Source organism: Aristolochia californica, unplaced genomic scaffold (genome assembly GCF_029961685.1).
Source record: "Aristolochia californica isolate CCGP_79_NKW_82.1479 unplaced genomic scaffold, dmAriCali1.0.hap1 SCAF_9, whole genome shotgun sequence".
Lineage (NCBI taxonomy): Eukaryota > Viridiplantae > Streptophyta > Magnoliopsida > Piperales > Aristolochiaceae > Aristolochia > Aristolochia californica.
Window position 1 is genome coordinate 37,196,896 of NW_027182290.1, and position 16,424 is coordinate 37,213,319.

At 40.1% G+C, this 16,424-nt stretch overlaps 3 protein-coding genes across 3 annotated transcripts; all 3 read right to left on the bottom strand.

Annotated features, from left to right (window-relative positions):
- Positions 1–797: 797 nt before the first annotated feature.
- On the bottom strand, positions 798–2,744 carry LOC137940921 (MDIS1-interacting receptor like kinase 2-like). The gene has a single exon (XM_068786033.1). It carries the CDS (start codon positions 2,742–2,744, stop codon positions 864–866), a length of 1,881 nt encoding a protein of 626 aa, XP_068642134.1. The 3' UTR covers positions 798–863.
- A 1,768-nt stretch (positions 2,745–4,512) lies between these two features.
- LOC137940423 (probable prolyl 4-hydroxylase 6) lies at positions 4,513–11,203 on the bottom strand. The gene is made up of 8 exons (XM_068785480.1): positions 11,140–11,203; positions 10,902–11,020; positions 10,691–10,829; positions 10,496–10,600; positions 6,035–6,092; positions 5,789–5,964; positions 5,650–5,710; positions 4,513–5,072 (listed from the first exon to the last, which is right to left on the bottom strand). The coding sequence occupies exons 2-8, from the start codon at positions 10,991–10,993 to the stop codon at positions 4,765–4,767; spliced, it is 939 nt and encodes a 312-aa protein (XP_068641581.1). The 5' UTR covers positions 10,994–11,020; positions 11,140–11,203; the 3' UTR covers positions 4,513–4,764.
- A 2,623-nt stretch (positions 11,204–13,826) lies between these two features.
- Positions 13,827–15,818, bottom strand: LOC137940559 (small ribosomal subunit protein uS7-like). The gene is made up of 4 exons (XM_068785692.1): positions 15,684–15,818; positions 14,431–14,702; positions 14,149–14,352; positions 13,827–14,025 (listed from the first exon to the last, which is right to left on the bottom strand). The coding sequence occupies exons 1-4, from the start codon at positions 15,744–15,746 to the stop codon at positions 13,971–13,973; spliced, it is 594 nt and encodes a 197-aa protein (XP_068641793.1). The 5' UTR covers positions 15,747–15,818; the 3' UTR covers positions 13,827–13,970.
- Positions 15,819–16,424: the final 606 nt, after the last annotated feature.

A 16,424-nucleotide genomic window follows, 5' to 3' on the forward strand; every position in this document is an offset into this window, starting at 1 on the left:
ATCTGGTTCATCAATGTTGCTTTCCCTTTGTCCTAAGTACAGGATATAGGTGTGAGAGAAAATTTAAAAATGAGAATCACTTTTAGAATAGAGAAGTGGAAGAGGGACCTTTGTTTAGGTGGAAGTTGGACAAGGATCCTCTTTCTTCCTCCCCTTCTCTTCCAAGTGTGTGGAAAAAGTAGGGACTAGTTCCATTTTTTCTTTAGAAAAGAAATTAGTTCGTAAAACTAATCAACAATTAACTAAGCCAAGTGCAAATATATATAAATATGATGGTTTCTATGTTTTTTTGTCGCGGAGGTCCAAACTCCGAAGTCCAGATGATCTGCTTGCCGCTTGGAAGCTTGAAGAAATATTTGTCAGGTTCGCCAGTTAGATTCTCCTTGGGTTTCATTCATATTTCTTTAAAAATGTGCTGATACTTCAATTTTAACTCCGGTTTCGCAATATTCTACGCCGGGAATCTTGGCTTGAGAACGCTGATGCCTGATAGGCCGATGCAAATAGCCCAATCGGTAAAAGGACAATATTTTTTTTTCTTTCTTGCACTCCGTTGCTTTCTTCCTGACGACTCCGGGGCTTGGTTGGTAACCCCTGTTCAAGTCTTTAATTTTATTTTCTGCAATGCCAGTTCGATTTTATGCCGGGAAATCGAGAAACTTTCAAACTAGTGCCCTTTTGAGAGCCGAGGCTCAGTAGATTGTGAGAACTCAGCCAAATGATTCTATTCTTATTTTGAAGAATCACTAAAATGAGCTAAAATCAAATCGAACAATCAGATTAAGACCAAGCGAAAAACAAAATTTTAGATCTGAGCTTTCAAAGGACCAGCCAGTTCAGAAGGAAAGGAAAGAAAATTAGAATCAAATTTTACATGGAAAAAGCGGTCTCCCGCACAATCCAGCATTTCCCGAGTACGAACTCTCGGGAAAATCACTCAGTGGCTTCCCTTCTGGTATTCTTCCCACCAGAAGATTGTCAGACAAATCCAAGTATCTCAGCTTTTTCAGCTTCAAGAACCCATTTGGAATATTTCCTGTAAATCTGTTGTGTTGGAGCTTCAGCGTCTCTAACTTGCTCATGCTAGCAAGAGTTTCGGGCAAGATGAATTCCAATTCGTTGAAGCTCAAGTCCAGTTCTTTCATCGATTCCATTCTTCCTATTGAAGTGGGTAATCGCCCGCTCAGAAGGTTATGGGACAATTTAAGGAACTGAACTTTGTTTTGCACTCCTTGGCCAATTCCCTCTGTTCCACCCGAGAACTTGTTTTCAGAGAGATCAACGTAGGTTAACGAACCTTCAGAAAACCGGCTCCCTATTTTGAATACTTGATTAATGGGTCCGGTGAGCTTGTTTGAATGAAGATCAAGTGTACCCAGATCACGCAAGTCGGTGATTGTTGCAGGGATCTCTGAACTGAGCGAGTTTCTCGATAGGTTTAGAGAGTAGAGCTGAGACAAACTACCGAGCCATGGAGGAATTGTTCCTGTCAAATGGTTCATGGACAAGTCTAACTCGAGTATTGGGCTCTTCATCCAACGAAAAATGTCTGGCACAGCTCCATGGATTCCACACCCGGCGAGGTAAATCCGGCAAAGAGATGGCGTTTGAGTGAACCATTCAGGAACTCGGGAGAGATTTAATCGATTGAACGATAAATCAATTGTCTGGAGGTTTTTGAGGGAAGACAATTCGCTTGGCAATGGACCTTGGATCTGATTGTTTGCTACGTTGAAGAACATTAAACGAGAAAGGTGAGCAATTGATTTTGGGATCCAGCCTGATAACTGATTCCCATCGAGAAATATCTCAGTTGCAGAAGTTAGATTTCCAAACGAAGAAGGAATCGGTCCTCTGAGTTTGTTGTTCGAGAGATAAATTCTCTGCAACGACACGAGGTTCCCCAGAGTGGAAGGGATTCTTCCGGACAATCGGTTGTTTTGGAGACGGAGAAAGCCCAGAAAGGGCATTTGATTGGATCTAGACGGAAATGTAATCTCTCCTTCGAGATGATTGGAATCCAAGTACATTACCTTAATCGATGCCAAGCGCCCCAGCGACTTCGGCAGTTGCCCGCTCAAACGGTTGTTGGAGAGATCAAGTTCTTCCAATTTTTCCATAAGACCAACTTTCTCTGGTATGTTGCCGGTTAATGAATTGTCATGCAGATCCATTATTTGCAGGTTCTTCACGTTGGCAAGTGAACTGGGAATCGGACCAGACAACATGTTCGAGAAGAGGTTGAGCGTGTTCAGACTTGCTAACCTCTCGAGGCTACTAGGGAGCGACCCAGACAATCTGTTGTCGTTCAAGTTAAGTTCTTCCAGTGCCAAGAGGTTCCCAATACTCTCCGGTACCGGACCTGAAATATTGTTGCGGTGGAGAAAGAATTTCTGAAGATACGCAAGTCTGTAACCTATTTCAGGCGGAATGAATCCCGAAAGACCCAGGAGCTCACCGAGATCAATGACTTGAAGAGATGTCACCAGTGCAATGGAAGAAGATAACAGGCCTTCCATTCTGGTCTGGCCAAAGAACTCTTCGTTGGAGACAAAACCAGGAAGCTTGAGTTCAATCACTCTTCCGGTCGCTACACTGCAAGTGATGCCCTGCCATTTGCAACAATCCTGACCCACCCATGTAGCCAGACGGCCGGAAGTGTCAACGCGAATTTTGGCCTTGAAACCCAAAAGACCCATCCGGTCCTGTCGGTAGCACCCATGAGAGAGACCAAATGAAGCCATGAACAAGAGAAAGAAACACAGGCTTGGTCGCATTTTGCAGAAAAACAGCATGGGCAACTGAGTTGGGGTAAAGAGATAAAGAGGAGAAAACCAAATAGTGAAGAAGTTAGGTTCCGTGACTGAAGCAATTAGAGCTTCTTTTCAAAGGGGAGAAAATCTAGTAATCAATCAAAAGGTCGGTCAAAGGTCTCTGCTAGTTCTAGCTTTTTCTTTTAAAGAGCTGTTCTGCCATGGGTCTTAAAGGCGCTTGTTCGAATAATTAATGTTGTTGAACATACGGATGCAAGGTGGTTCGTTCTAGGGAAGAGTACGAAGGAAGGTTAGATTTGTGTGCAGCAAAGTAAAAGAAAACATTTTTGAGTCTTCAGACACAGAACCCGCATCACATCCGTTTGAAACAGATACTGTCCTGAAATATGGTGAGAGACGAGTTCCTTTTTTCCTTCTTCCTCCCGTTTGTTTTTCTATTGGTGTCTGAAAAGCTGCGGGAAGAATCCCGTAAAGCCAACAACAACCCGGAACTCGCTGTTTTTCACGAAATTGGAGAGTCTGGTTGTGTGTAATTTATTCTGTGTAGTAAGGGTAATTTGGTCCTTAAATATATTGCAAGCCACGAGTAAGAAAATTTGAGTTAGAACTTGTATGGAAAAGTAAATCAAAAGACTCCTAGGAAAGGGGAATGTGAGAGACATGGTAGGTCTCATATGGATTTGAGAAGTAAATATTTTCATACTCTTGGATCGATCAATTTTGACTGATTCGATAGAACAATGTAGTGTTTTTGATAATATATTGGTTGATTTTTCCTAAGATGTTTGATTTTTTGTACTAAAAATAATAACTTTAAGGCATTTTGAGGTACACAAATAGATATGAGATATCATAGAAAAAATATGTGATAGATCTTTTGTAGGAGATTGGATTATTAGGAGTCAAATCGGTTGATACTCCTACATAAGAGATTTCTGAAGCAAATTATGCAAAGTCTAAAGTTGACAAACATTCCACTAGTGGCTTTTGGAGACAAAATTGGGTAACAATGGAAAAGTAAAAAGTAGACCATCATTGTTAGATCCTGATATCTTCATAAAGAATTTGTATACATGTGTAACAAGATGGGTCTATTTGATCTATATCGTTCGTCCAGTTTGAGAGGAAGCATTGGTTAAAGGCAATTTGGTACTTGAACATAAGATTGTAACCCATGAATAATAAAGCTGAATTAGGGACGTTTAAAACCCTAGCTAGAGAGGAGGACGCTCTCTCAGGGCTTCAATAAATTAGAAGAAAAAAGCGATTCTCAGATTGAGCAGTCCATAAACAAGAGGAAACGAACCTTCTCCCCTACAAACTCGCTAATCCAACCAACATGCCTGCATCGAGATTCAGCGACGAGCATCACAATGTAAAACAGGCTGGCCTGCCCAAATTTAAAAAAACTCGCATGTGCCCCCACCGTCTGCTTTGGGCGGGGTGTGACAAACTCATAATTAAACTGATAATGAAACTGCCATGTTGTTGCACCCGTTACCCCCACATCGCTAAAGCTTTTTACGATTTTCGCTGTGAAGAAACCAAACTAAACATGTTGCAACGGGCCAAATGAAGGAGCGGACATAGCGAACAGAACTCCAGCTACTACATCTCGCTTTAATTGGACAGCCAACAGATTTTAAGCATGAAAGATGGTCTCTTATGTTCCCCGTGCTCTAAGCTTATAGGAAGGCTTCAGTTTCCTCAGACACGAGAGAAACCAAGACCTGAGAAAGATCAAACAGGCAGAAGAACTGATTTGCAGTAGGTTCAAGGTTCTATAGAACTGTTCTGACAGCATACAGGCTACCATTTAACAACTGCCCGTCAATAGTAGAAGGTAGTTGCTGAAGTCATTATGGCTATTGTTACAATTAAAAGATTTTTCTGTGGCCAACATCTTTAAAGCAAGATAAAACGACACTTGAATCCAATACATATGTACAACTGAAGAACAGCTTTGCTCCATGACGACAAAAGAGGGCTCCTATGATGAGCACACCTTGCAACTCTTGCGACAGTAACCTGTCATCTCTGGAGAGCCCACCATATAGAGAGGATTCTTCTCACACTCTCCGGTGGCAGCCCACTGTAGGCAGTTCTCATCCTCATCCACACAATCTCCATTTGCAGGGCGTTCCCTTGGAGCATCAAAGGATCGGACATGTATCCATTTTGTTGCAGACCATTTCTCACCCTCGATAACAGGACAGCTTCCATGCAGGCTGTCCGGATCTGTTCTTGCATCAGGATGGAGACTGAAGAAGAGTAAGGCATCACCTTTCTTTGGTTTTACTGCAAATAGACCAACAAACAGTCCATGGAATAGTTACTGATTGAGGATTATGGAAAGAAGCTGAATAAAAGGTCGTAGAAATGCTTCAAATCTCTAAAAAAGCCAATTATATGAATCCATGGAAGCTCGTGATCAGAGATCTAGATGCCCATCTCATCCTACAAAGCCTGGTTTGATTACTTGATTATTTCCCCAGATAAAAACACCACAAAAAATTTCTAACTATCTAATGCATCAATCTACACACCTATTTATTACCGACAGATGTGCTGTCTTATCATTGATTCTCTGCAGTGGCAAAATCAGCGCTAACATTAAACAAAAGATTGCTACTGCCACCCAAACTGGCACTATTACCGGGTAGCCTTGGCTATTTCTGTACCTCATGTTTTCCTTCAAAATTTTACATTTCATTCCTTTCTTCTTCTTTTTTGAATGATTTTACTTTTCCTTTTTATGCCATCTTCTTTTATGATATAGGCATCATTAAACTTGAGATAATAACAAATTTCTTGATCAATAAGTTGATTTGAACTATCCAATAGAGGCCTATATTATTTTGTAATTGAAAGATACCTGCATAGCCTTTTTTTGCACATTCGGACCATGTATCATCCTTCAGTTGAGACTCACTTTCCTGACCAGGTTGCTCCATCAGCCCAGCATAAACATGGAAAAATGAAAAAGTAAAAGAGTCATAGAAGTAAATAATTACCCCTGAGTTGGGGAAGATAGTTTCTCCTCCCTTCTCAACATTAGATAAGTACATAAGTACAGTGGCAACACGATGTCCCCCAAGTTCTTGATTGGCCTTGTCATGGAAATAGTCAAAATGTGGTTCGTACTTTTGACCATTCTCATAGTGTAGTATTTGCATTGATTCACCATTCTCTGTTCCATACACACTCACTGATAAAGATGAATAACAACAATATATTAAACAGAAGCTTCTCTACCATACCTATGGGAAGGAAAGTCCAGGCCGATATCCTCCGCTCGATAGTTGCAACAATTTCATCCTTGAAGCAAAGAAAGGAAATAGGTGTGAACATTTCCTTTCAATGATCCTGATCTAATAAGGTGTCAAAAAGCACTATAACAACATTTTTTTTGAAAGCACTATAACAACATTTGATCCAAATATACTAGCAGGTCAGGTAGAAAAGAAGATAAAGGGAATATAAATCGTCAGAAATTGAAGAATACTAAGCAGTAGACAAAAATTGCCGCATCCTTTTTTTCACCAAAAGCACTGAACTGGAAAAAGGGTTGTTGCTGGGGCGGATAATCCTGTCCATTAACATCTCTCGTACAATCCTCTCCTTCTTAGTCTTTTGATAGAAGAGGTACCAGTACAGTCGAACGTTGGGTGGTGATTTTCCAACTCTTAATGGAATGAAGTGGTTGAAGGATCGTGTTGGTGGCAGTCCGGACATGGATTCAAAAACCTGTGGAAATTGAGTGAGAAGACCAGAAATTTCTGGTGAAACCTCCTCTGATAGGTCCTCGTGCTCCTTGGACATCCCATGAAATTCTAGGAAGCATCCTTGCCCTTCAATCTCCAGAATTCTGGTCATGCCCTTCAGTGATGCTTCAATATTAGCTAATATCGGGTCCCCTTGAAACCTCACCTTTTTCCCCAGGAGTTCGAATGTCATAGAGAGGCTTCTCTAGTTCAGGCAGACATCGCCCAGTAATCGAAGCCAGGCCACCCCGAGGACCACATTACCTGCTTCTTCCATTGTGAAGAAGTGGAAATGTTGCTTGATGGTGATGCCTTGGATAATAAGTTCAAGGTCCAGACGCATACATACACCTCTAATACCAAACCCATCAGCGACAGTAACACTGAAAGGTCGGCTGTGCACTACTGGGAGAAGCAACTAGTGGATGAGGGCTGTACTGATGAAATTATGTGAAGCGTCATAGTCTATGAGGATGGCGACGTCATGCTGAGCCATTTAATTTGAGTGTGTTGCTCGAGGTGACCCTCTACAAAGAGTGTTCAAGGACATAGTGATGAGGTCGTGCATAAGGGGCTCCATTTCCATGGCTAGAGACAATCATGATGTGCATCTGGCCCAGCCGGTAGTGATGCCTCGGGGAGAATTTCTCGTCACAGCGGAAGCGCAGCCCCTTTTCCCGTTTCACCTGAGCTTCTACATCAGAGAGACTTCTATGTGCAAAATAGAGTCTCGCCGCTGCAGCTGATGGCTGGTGTCACAGAGACACCAACGGGGAAGCAGGAGGGAAAATTTTGGCTTTGGTGTTGTGAGCGATCCGGGACAAAGACCTCTCATTCGGTCCCTCAATCCACCTAGCCCATGCCATGTAAAATCACACGTGCACCCCAAGACCGAGTTATGCTCATTGATCTGATGAGTGGCTTCCATGAGGGTGAGTAGTGACTCGGGTGGGTTGACTCACAGTTTGGCTCGGACATCGTCTCGAAGGTCGTTGATAAAAGCCCCCATTAGCAGTTCTTTTGAGGTGTTGACGAGAGGAACTTGAATTGCTCTCGATATGCAACGACGGTGTCATCTTGCCGGAGTATCTCGTCCAAACCTCTTGTCCGAGAGGGATTGAACCGCTAGAGTGCTGCTCGGAAGTGCGATCAGGTAAGCATCTAAGCTCTTTGTTCCACCATTTGGAAAGAGTTTAACGACTTCCCCTCCAGACAGACTACCACCGACGGGATTGTCTTCTTCCTCGACTCCATTCATGGCAAGTAACGGTCGGTGCGGTATAGCCACCCGTACAGGTCTTCTCCAGAGAAAATTAGTAGGTCCAGCCCTCTCCTCCTCCGTTCTAGGCTTTGTTCCCCAATCTACCCTCCCCCAGAGCACCTTATAGCCAAAGTAGTGTGAAGTTAGGTCCTAGGCCTATCCCAAAATGACTAGCCATCTTAGGAAATCTCTTTCCCAACTAATAAACTCAACATATTTGTTCTCACTAATCCATGTGGGACTATTCTTTAACACTCCTCCTCACGTGTAGGCCCTTTGGGCTCTTACATGCGGATAATTTAGGTGGAGGCCCATATACGAGTACCTGCTCTGATACCATATGAAGTTGGGTCCAAGGCCCATCCCAAAATGACTAGTCATTTTAGGAAACCTCTTTCCTAACTAATAAATTCAATATATTTGTTCTCACTAATCCATGTGGGACTATTCCTTAACAAGTTGCTAACATCTCTCTGAAAGGCGATTTTCCTCTCATTCCAGTGAGCAGCCCCTCTCAGAACTCCATTAGAAGCTACGACATCATGTCGGATTTTAGTTCTTCTACCTCATTCTTCGATCCCACATTTCCTTCTCCACTGAGTCCACTCTACCTTCCATTCTCGATTTCACTATATTCGGTCTAAACTGCTTTGATACCAGAATGATGGAAACCAAAGAGGAGCTCGTACCTGCTTCAATAGTCGAACCGAGACCAAAACTCAGAGTTGGTAGTCTACAAATCCACCTCTAGACTTGGAGGGTCCAGAACCTCTAGTCAAACTTGTTGATTCCTCCTTTCCTCCTCTCTATGACCTCCATTTTATTCATATTTCAGTAACTAACCGACCTTTAAAGGCTCACCGCTGCCATGTGGAGCTTCTGTTGAGGGCCTTTGGGCCCCTTTGTTTGCCTCATTCCCCTTCCCCCTCCTGTTGTAGACACGTTGGATTAGGGGTCTACCAGTTTTCTTTGATGACATTCTAGTCTATAGCAAAAGTTTTAAAGACCATCCCAGCCACTTACATAAGGTGTTCTGAGTACTTGAGGACCACCAACTCCATGTCAAGTTGTCCAAGTGGATTTTTGCTTCTCCTAAAATTCACTATCTAGGGCATGTAGTCTCCAAAGAAGGGGTGTTAGTCGAACATGATAAAATTCAAACCATGCAAGAATGACCTCAATCTAACACCTTAAAACAATTGAGGGGTTTCTTGGGGTAATTTAAGTTCTATAGGAGATTTGTGAGGGGCTACTTTCACTAGGTCCATAACTTCTTTACTTAAAAAGATGATTCCTGTGGAGTGAGGAAGCCACCAAATCCTTTGAAGAACTTAAGAATCACATGTGCACTACAGTTGTTCTTCCATTGCCTAACTTCTCTAGAACTTTTAGTATTGAATGTGATGCTTTTTTATATGGTACATGTGGTTGTTTTGATGCAAGAAGAGCAACCAATTGCCTACTTTAGCCGAGCTCTCAAGGGGAGAATGTTCTCTTGGTCCACATATGAGAAAGAAATTTATACCTCAATGCAAGCAGTTCATCATTGGAGACCTTATTTTATTGGGCACAAATTTATTATCCAAGCCAACCATTGCTTGCTTAAATTTTTGCTTAAAAAAAGACCTACCATACCTATACAACAACGGTGGTTGGTTAAACCGATGGGATATGATTTTAACATCATATAAAAAAAGGGGAATGAAAACAATGCAACCGATAGCCTTTCACAAAAACATGACCATAAGGTCTTTGCTCTATGTGTTTTAGTTTTTCCCTTGCTTTTACAGGACATCAAGGCAGCGTATATCATGGATCCATAGCTCCAAGCAATATTATTGAAGGATCGACAAGACCCTACATCAACTCCTTCCTGCAAAGAAGTCAACACCTTACACTTTCGCAACAATCGGGTAACAGTTCCCACGCACATCAAAGATTTGGTGAATGCGATTTTTAAGGAAGATGCACAAATCTCCTAAAACTAGACATGAAGGTCTCTCAAGACCTATCACGGGACTCATGCAGCCTTTGCCCATTTTGGAGCAACTATGGGACGATGTTTTCATGGATTATATTGAGGAATTGCAACCCCCTAAGGGAAAGACGGTTATTCTTTTGGTATTGAATAGATTGAGCAAGAATGCTCACTTTTGTGTCACACAACATCCATACACTGCTAAGAAAATTTGCTAAAGTATACATTACTCGTGTGGCAAAACTACATGTGAGTTTGCAGGGGTTTCCAAAGTTTGACTAATAAGAATGTCTCCCCAAGCCTACCAATATAAGTTTGACAAAAGAAAATGCCACAATTTTGTAGAAAAACTTAACAAACTTTGCTGTAACACTTGGGTTAAATATAATATCAGATTCCCATTATTCTATTTCACTACCAGGTTTCTAAAGCATTTTCTGGTGTGAGATGGCTGAGCAGCCATGCCGTCATATTGCCAATGCACATCAAAGACGATTACAAGAGATGTAAGTGCTCGAAGTGACTCGTATGAATGATAAATTCAACTAAAAAGAAATCAATTAAATGCATACAACCTGGAAAGAAAATTCTGCCGTTACCGAACTTTAGAAATGAAAATTTCAGAAATTGAAGTTATACTAAACAAAAAGCACCATTGACAAAAAAATAGACAAAGACAAAAGAGAATAGAAATCAATGATCTTTAACCCAAACTCACTTGAGCCTTGTTGATGAACATGCCAGAGCTCGTTCGCACTTCGCTCATTATACTCTTTCCGGATTCATTATCCGCCACCATTGACATTTCCAGATTACCTCTCGCCTATAGACTCACGAATGCCGCAATTGATGTAAACAACCTGAGGTACTTAGGTAAAATTTTCCAGAAATGAACATTATACACATACCCTACCAAATCAATGAGGTGATCGCATTCATCGTCCAAAAGAAAACCTTCCGCCAGGAAAGCCCTTGGATGCCAAGAGAGCTGCCTGACTCGTGTCGGATCGAATTTCCATTCTTTCTCCGGTTTTAGCACCGATGTAGCATGCCTGTTACAAATGCAGCGGCATGATTAGAGCTGAGAGAGAGAGCTCAGAGAGAGCTCAGAGAGAGAGACTCACTTATCTGATAACCAACCCCGAAGGTTTAAAGAGGAACAGAGGCAAATGAGGGAGGAGAAGCATAACAGTGAAAGGAGAGAACGAAAACCCATTCGCTAAGGAATGAATTTCCTCCGCAGCTGTGAGAAAAAGAGAAAGGAGAGAGATTTAATAGCAACGCCCACTGGTTTCGGTGCCGCCCGTCGGATGAAAGCTAGAGTTGTTACTAATTAGGAACTAAACCAGGCTAGTTATTTACCCTATTATTCGGCAATTGATGCCAAGGCGTCACCGCCACTGGTACAGGCCCTGGCCGTCACTCTCCCACTTTCTTTTTCTTTTATTATGAGAGTAAAGACTTTGACATTTCAAGTGTCTGGTTCAAATTCGTCGCGCCACTGACGGCTATTAATCTATACCGAGTTCCAATCCACGCGCTTTACTCTACGATTACGACTCTTTGAGTTTAAGACCAAGGGCAAAATTATTGGCCAACAACAAATAAGATTGCTACATTGATGACGATCAACTGATCGTTAACTAATATCAGAGAGACATCAAACATGGGAGAGCATAATTCCCATTTTAAGAGCTTTGAAGTGATTGGAGGAGTAACTTCAATTATTGATACTGAGAGGACGTCTAATTTTTTTTGCAATAATTAAGTTTTAATTAGTTGATCAATAATCTTAAAGAAATACCCAATTGTGTTGCGACGATTATATTTTGATTAATAATGATGATTAGCAATTATATTATTTTTTGTTTTAATACCCAAGAGAGGATCATATTGATAAACAAACCAACCAAGATCCAAGATCACACTTGCCCTTGGAGAACTTCACCTTGAAAATTTAAGTTTAGTTAAAAATAATGTTCATACATCTCAATGAAGTAGAGCTTTGTTGTTAGGTTTGTTGTGCTAGAGAAAGTTAGTGTTACCCCATTAAAATTACTTAGACATTCACTTATAAGGTCTACAATTTTATTCATTTTTCAAGTTGTGGTAAAAAGTCTTCTCTCTGTAGGTGGGCCTAGTCAACTCATAATAAACCATGCTTTGATACTATGTTGAATTTTTGGAAAAAAGAAAAACTTCACGAACTTGATATAATTTAAATACAATGAACCTCTATTTATAATAAAGGAAACAAATATAATCTACATTTGTCCCAGTTACACCCAAAGTCAGACATTAAAAGATAAGTCTTAGAACTATTAAACAACTGAACATAAATAGTAGATTAACATAACTAAACAACATTTAACTAATACTCTTATATGAGACCTCCACCTGTTAGACTCCTCTTAGACTCCACCATATTAATTCTAATACTGTGAAAATCATGTAAGACTCTTCTATATTTTTTCTTCAACACTTTCCTTACCTAAGACTATTCTTAATTCTATCTTTTTGAGAAGAAGGGCATCCAATAGACATAGTGGAGCTTATGTCATAATTTTTATTGTCCATTTTTTTCATTTTTTTAGGAATATGTAAGAATAGATTGTTTGGTTTAGTGTTCGTATAAAACTATAATATAGGTTTTTTCTTGCAATTGAATAAAAAAGAACTGAACTAGTCTTACATCGAAGGAAGTGCAGCCAGCCTATCTATCATAACCTAATATAGGAAGACCAAAAATTGACAAACCAGCTCTCTCCCTTGTCAAAGCAAGTAGAGGCAGACCAAAAATTGACAAACCAGTGCACGTAGAGGAACCAATGTCCTGAAATAGAGGACACCAGCCCATCATCTTACACCATGAATCTATGTGTGATTATAGGTTGCTCGATTTCACACCAATGCCAAGGGCTTACTCAATAAGGAACTGTTCTTAGGTATTGGAGTCTCAAGTTTTATTGTAATGGCAAGAAAAAGAGAAGCAATAAAAAAGAGGGTGTCTAACAGTGGAAAAAAAACCTTTTTTAGGGCAACGATCCGCATGGCCACACCAACCCTCCTCGCAGCCATTTGATTGCCAGATCACTTTTTTCGGAGTTAATTTAGGGGTCCATTCTAGAATGTCTCACAACTTCTTCATTCAGGGGGGGGATACCTGTTCTAGAATGTCCAACAGCCCACTTGAACAATTTGTCATTCTCCCATTGATTCCTATGAATATAGGAAAATTTTCTTTCTCAATCACAAATTCTTCTTTGTTCATGTTGCTCACTCTCAGTTTGGTCCTACTTCTGGTTCATTTTGTTAGTAAAAATGGAGGGGGAAACTCAGTACCAAATGCTTGGCAGTACAGCTTATTCATGATTTCGTTGTGAACCTGGCAAACAAACAAATAAGTGGTCTTTCCGAAAGTGTTCAATAAAAGTTTTTTCCCTTGCATCTCGGTCACTTTTACTTTTTCGTTATTTAGTAATCCCCAGGGTATGATACCTTATAGCTTCACTATTACAAGCCATTTTCTCATTACTTTGGGTCTCTCAATTTCTATCCTTACTGGTATTACTATAGTTGGATTTCAAAGAAATGAGCTTCATTTTTTAAGCTTCTCATTACCCGCTGGAGTTCCACTTCTCTTGAAAGTGAGCTTGGGTCGGGGAGAGGTAGGGACCCAAGTATGTTTGTGTGCGTGGCATATTGCTAAAGAAGGAAGGGTATTTGTGGATTATATTCACGTAAGAGGGGCAAAATGCTCACAAAAGTGTAAGTGGAATGTAAGGGTAATTAGTGCTAATGTAAGAGAATCCAAGTGATAAGGGTCGACCAAAGTGGGAGGAAGGAGTTGGGTTTCTTGGCAAGTGGGGTAAATCCGACCTGCTTATCGGACGAGGGGTAAATCCCACGAGAAAAAACACGGAGATTTTAAAAATTTTACCGGTGGGAAGTAGCACAAAATCAAAGAACTTCCTCTACGCCAGAAAATGAACATAAACTAAGTGCCCAGGAGGAAAAGCAGTCATAAATGACCATATACCTAAACAAACTAACAGTGTAAGGATCTCAAAACCGAACTAATATAAAGAAGTCATCACAATACTCCAAAAACATTTGAGAACAAATACAAAAAGATTTCATCACCGAACTACGCTATCTAGGAAACTGAAGAAAAAAATACAAACTCTTCGTTCTCAACGGTTGGCCTTGGCAACACGCTCAATTTCATCTTTCTTTTTAATAGCATAGCTGTGAGAAAGAAAACAGAAAAGAATAAACGGTTGTAGAATACCAATCGGTGCAAGCAGTAAAAGGGCAAGTAACGCATTACTTAAGATGACATATATCAAGTATTGAACAGTGATACCTCACCTGTTAGATGAGCCCTTCGCAGCATTAATGAGTTCATCGGCCAAACACTCAGCGATGGTCTTGATATTTCTAAATGCACTCTCACGAGCACCAGTTGTCAGAAGATAAATTGCCTGATTGACCCTCCTTAGTGGAGATATATCAACAGCTTGACGTCTAACAACACCAGCAGACCCAATTCGAGTGGCATCTTCTCGTGGCCCACTATATCCAACAGACTACATGTGTTAAAAATCATGAGCAATTCAAGATGCAAAAGAACCCAACTTTAATTCGCTATACCTGTTGATAACAGCATCAACAATAACTTGAATGGGGTTAAGGTCCGTCAGGAGGTGAATAATCTCCATAGCATGTTTAACAATGCGAACAGCCATGAGCTTCTTACCATTGTTACGACCATGCATCATAAGGGAGTTAGTCAACCTCTCAACAATTGGGCATTGGGCCTTCCTGAACCTCTTCACTGAGTACCTCCCAGCAGTATGAGGTACAAAGGTAGCATGTTTGTCAGCAGACACACCAATATAATCTGCTAATGAGATATCTCCTACCTGAGAACAAATTAGAACATTAAATAATGAATTGCACAAAATTCCATAAACATAATGATCAAGTACGCCAAAGAAACTCCAGAAGCAGCTAAAAATTGAAAAGAAACAAAAGAGGGAGTTAAAATTGATGGCCAGATGTCATTCTTATAATCTATAAATCCTGTCTACACAATAACAAATCCTCTTCATATTCTTGAAAGTGGAATTACTGAATGATTAGCCAAACAGATCTTCAAGCATATGAGCTTGTGATGGTTGTCTGCATCACTAGGGTATGCATTGGATTCCTTCCTAATAGGAGTCTTACATTAGGTCCGTGCATCCTCTTCTTCTTAACGTAAATTCCAATCAGGGAACGCATCATCTTTCCCATCTCAAGCCCTCCGGCTGCTAAAGGAATATGATGGGGAACACTTCTAGCGTATTGCTCTAGGAGGAAAACTCAGTATGCTAACCAGCCTGTCTATTCCTTTAGCCTTTCTGAAAAGGAAGGCAGGATAAAGCAGCACACTGACTAATCGAAGAATTTATAAATTGACCCCGAGATAGAGAATAAAGGTCCAGGACATGGTCAATTGTAGAGATATACTAAAAAAACAATAACAGGGAAACAATGCCAGTAAAAGAGATAGCCACCACTATTGATACTTGGTGCTTCTAAAAAACTAAACCAGTGACATAAACCCAAAACTCGAAAAATCCAAAGGAACGTACACATACTTCTCACAAGATGAAGTAATTGATACCATAAAATTCATCCTTTTTCCATCCAAACAATTACATTTATAATTGAAGGGCGATCTACTGCCTACCAAATAGAAAACATGAGACCTAACAGATAAGCATCATACAGATGTCCATATCGTCCTAATACCGAATAAAAAACAAAAGTTAACAATGACATTGTAAAACGAAAGGTAAACTAACTAGAAAGAACAAGCACGAAGAAAGAGAAAAAAGCAATAGAAGTAAGAAACATACCGAGACATCTTCAAAGGTCCATCTATTGAACAACTTGACATCGGGCTGTGCGACAACGGCCATTGTAGCTGCACCAAGAGCTCAAGCCTCAAACGCCCGGAAAGAAAACCCTAAAATCCCTGAAGCCGCAACTCTTGTCTGTCGAAGAAAGAAGTTTTTAACTACAAGAAGCCCTAATAAATCACGCAACGAACAAGTGACTCTACGAATTTACTATAATGCCCTTACTTTGAAGTGACGCAGCTGTAAACTTTATGTGCCAATCAAAATTTGTCTTCTTATGTCAAATAATAAGAGTTTAGATGGTATAATATTATATAAATATTGTGCTAGGTAAAAATCATTTAAATTTAATATATTTTTATATTTTATATTTTATATTTTTATCTTTTAATCCCTTCAATTTGGTTTATTATTAAGGTTTACGACGTTTTGATCTTTTCTTGTATTTTTTTCCCAATTTTCTCAACCTTATTTTTCGGCCTAATTGGCATTTTTTTCGAGCGGGGTGAATTGAGCGTAAATTTAAAATTTAAAAATTTAATATAAAAATAACAATAAATTAGCAAAGTCAAATGTAAATGCAAACACAACCAAAAAGGAAGTCAAAAAATTTCTTCCTGATATTCTCCTAGTGATAGTCACTGTCTAAATACTCTTCCTACAAAATTCACTATCTCAATCTTATTAAAAAATATAAAAACATTTTGACTCTCTGTAAACTATGTGTATTCCCTGATT

Coding starts and splice junctions, on each gene's coding strand:
- LOC137940921 (XM_068786033.1), bottom strand. CDS start 2,744: ATGGCTTCATTTGGTCTCTCTCATGGGTGCTACCGACAGGACCGGATG.
- LOC137940423 (XM_068785480.1), bottom strand. CDS start 10,993: ATGGGTTTTCGTTCTCTCCTTTCACTGTTATGCTTCTCCTCCCTCATT. Junction 10,601..10,690: donor GCGATCACCTCATTGATTTG/GTAGGGTATGTG, acceptor GTGAGTCTATAG/GCGAGAGGTAATCTGGAAAT. Junction 6,093..10,495: donor TGTTCATCAACAAGGCTCAA/GTGAGTTTGGGT, acceptor CTTTGCTTCAAG/GATGAAATTGTTGCAACTAT.
- LOC137940559 (XM_068785692.1), bottom strand. CDS start 15,746: ATGGCCGTTGTCGCACAGCCCGATGTCAAGTTGTTCAATAGATGGACC. Junction 14,703..15,683: donor GGACCTTTGAAGATGTCTCG/GTATGTTTCTTA, acceptor ATTTGTTCTCAG/GTAGGAGATATCTCATTAGC. Junction 14,026..14,148: donor GCGAAGGGCTCATCTAACAG/GTGAGGTATCAC, acceptor TCTTTCTCACAG/CTATGCTATTAAAAAGAAAG.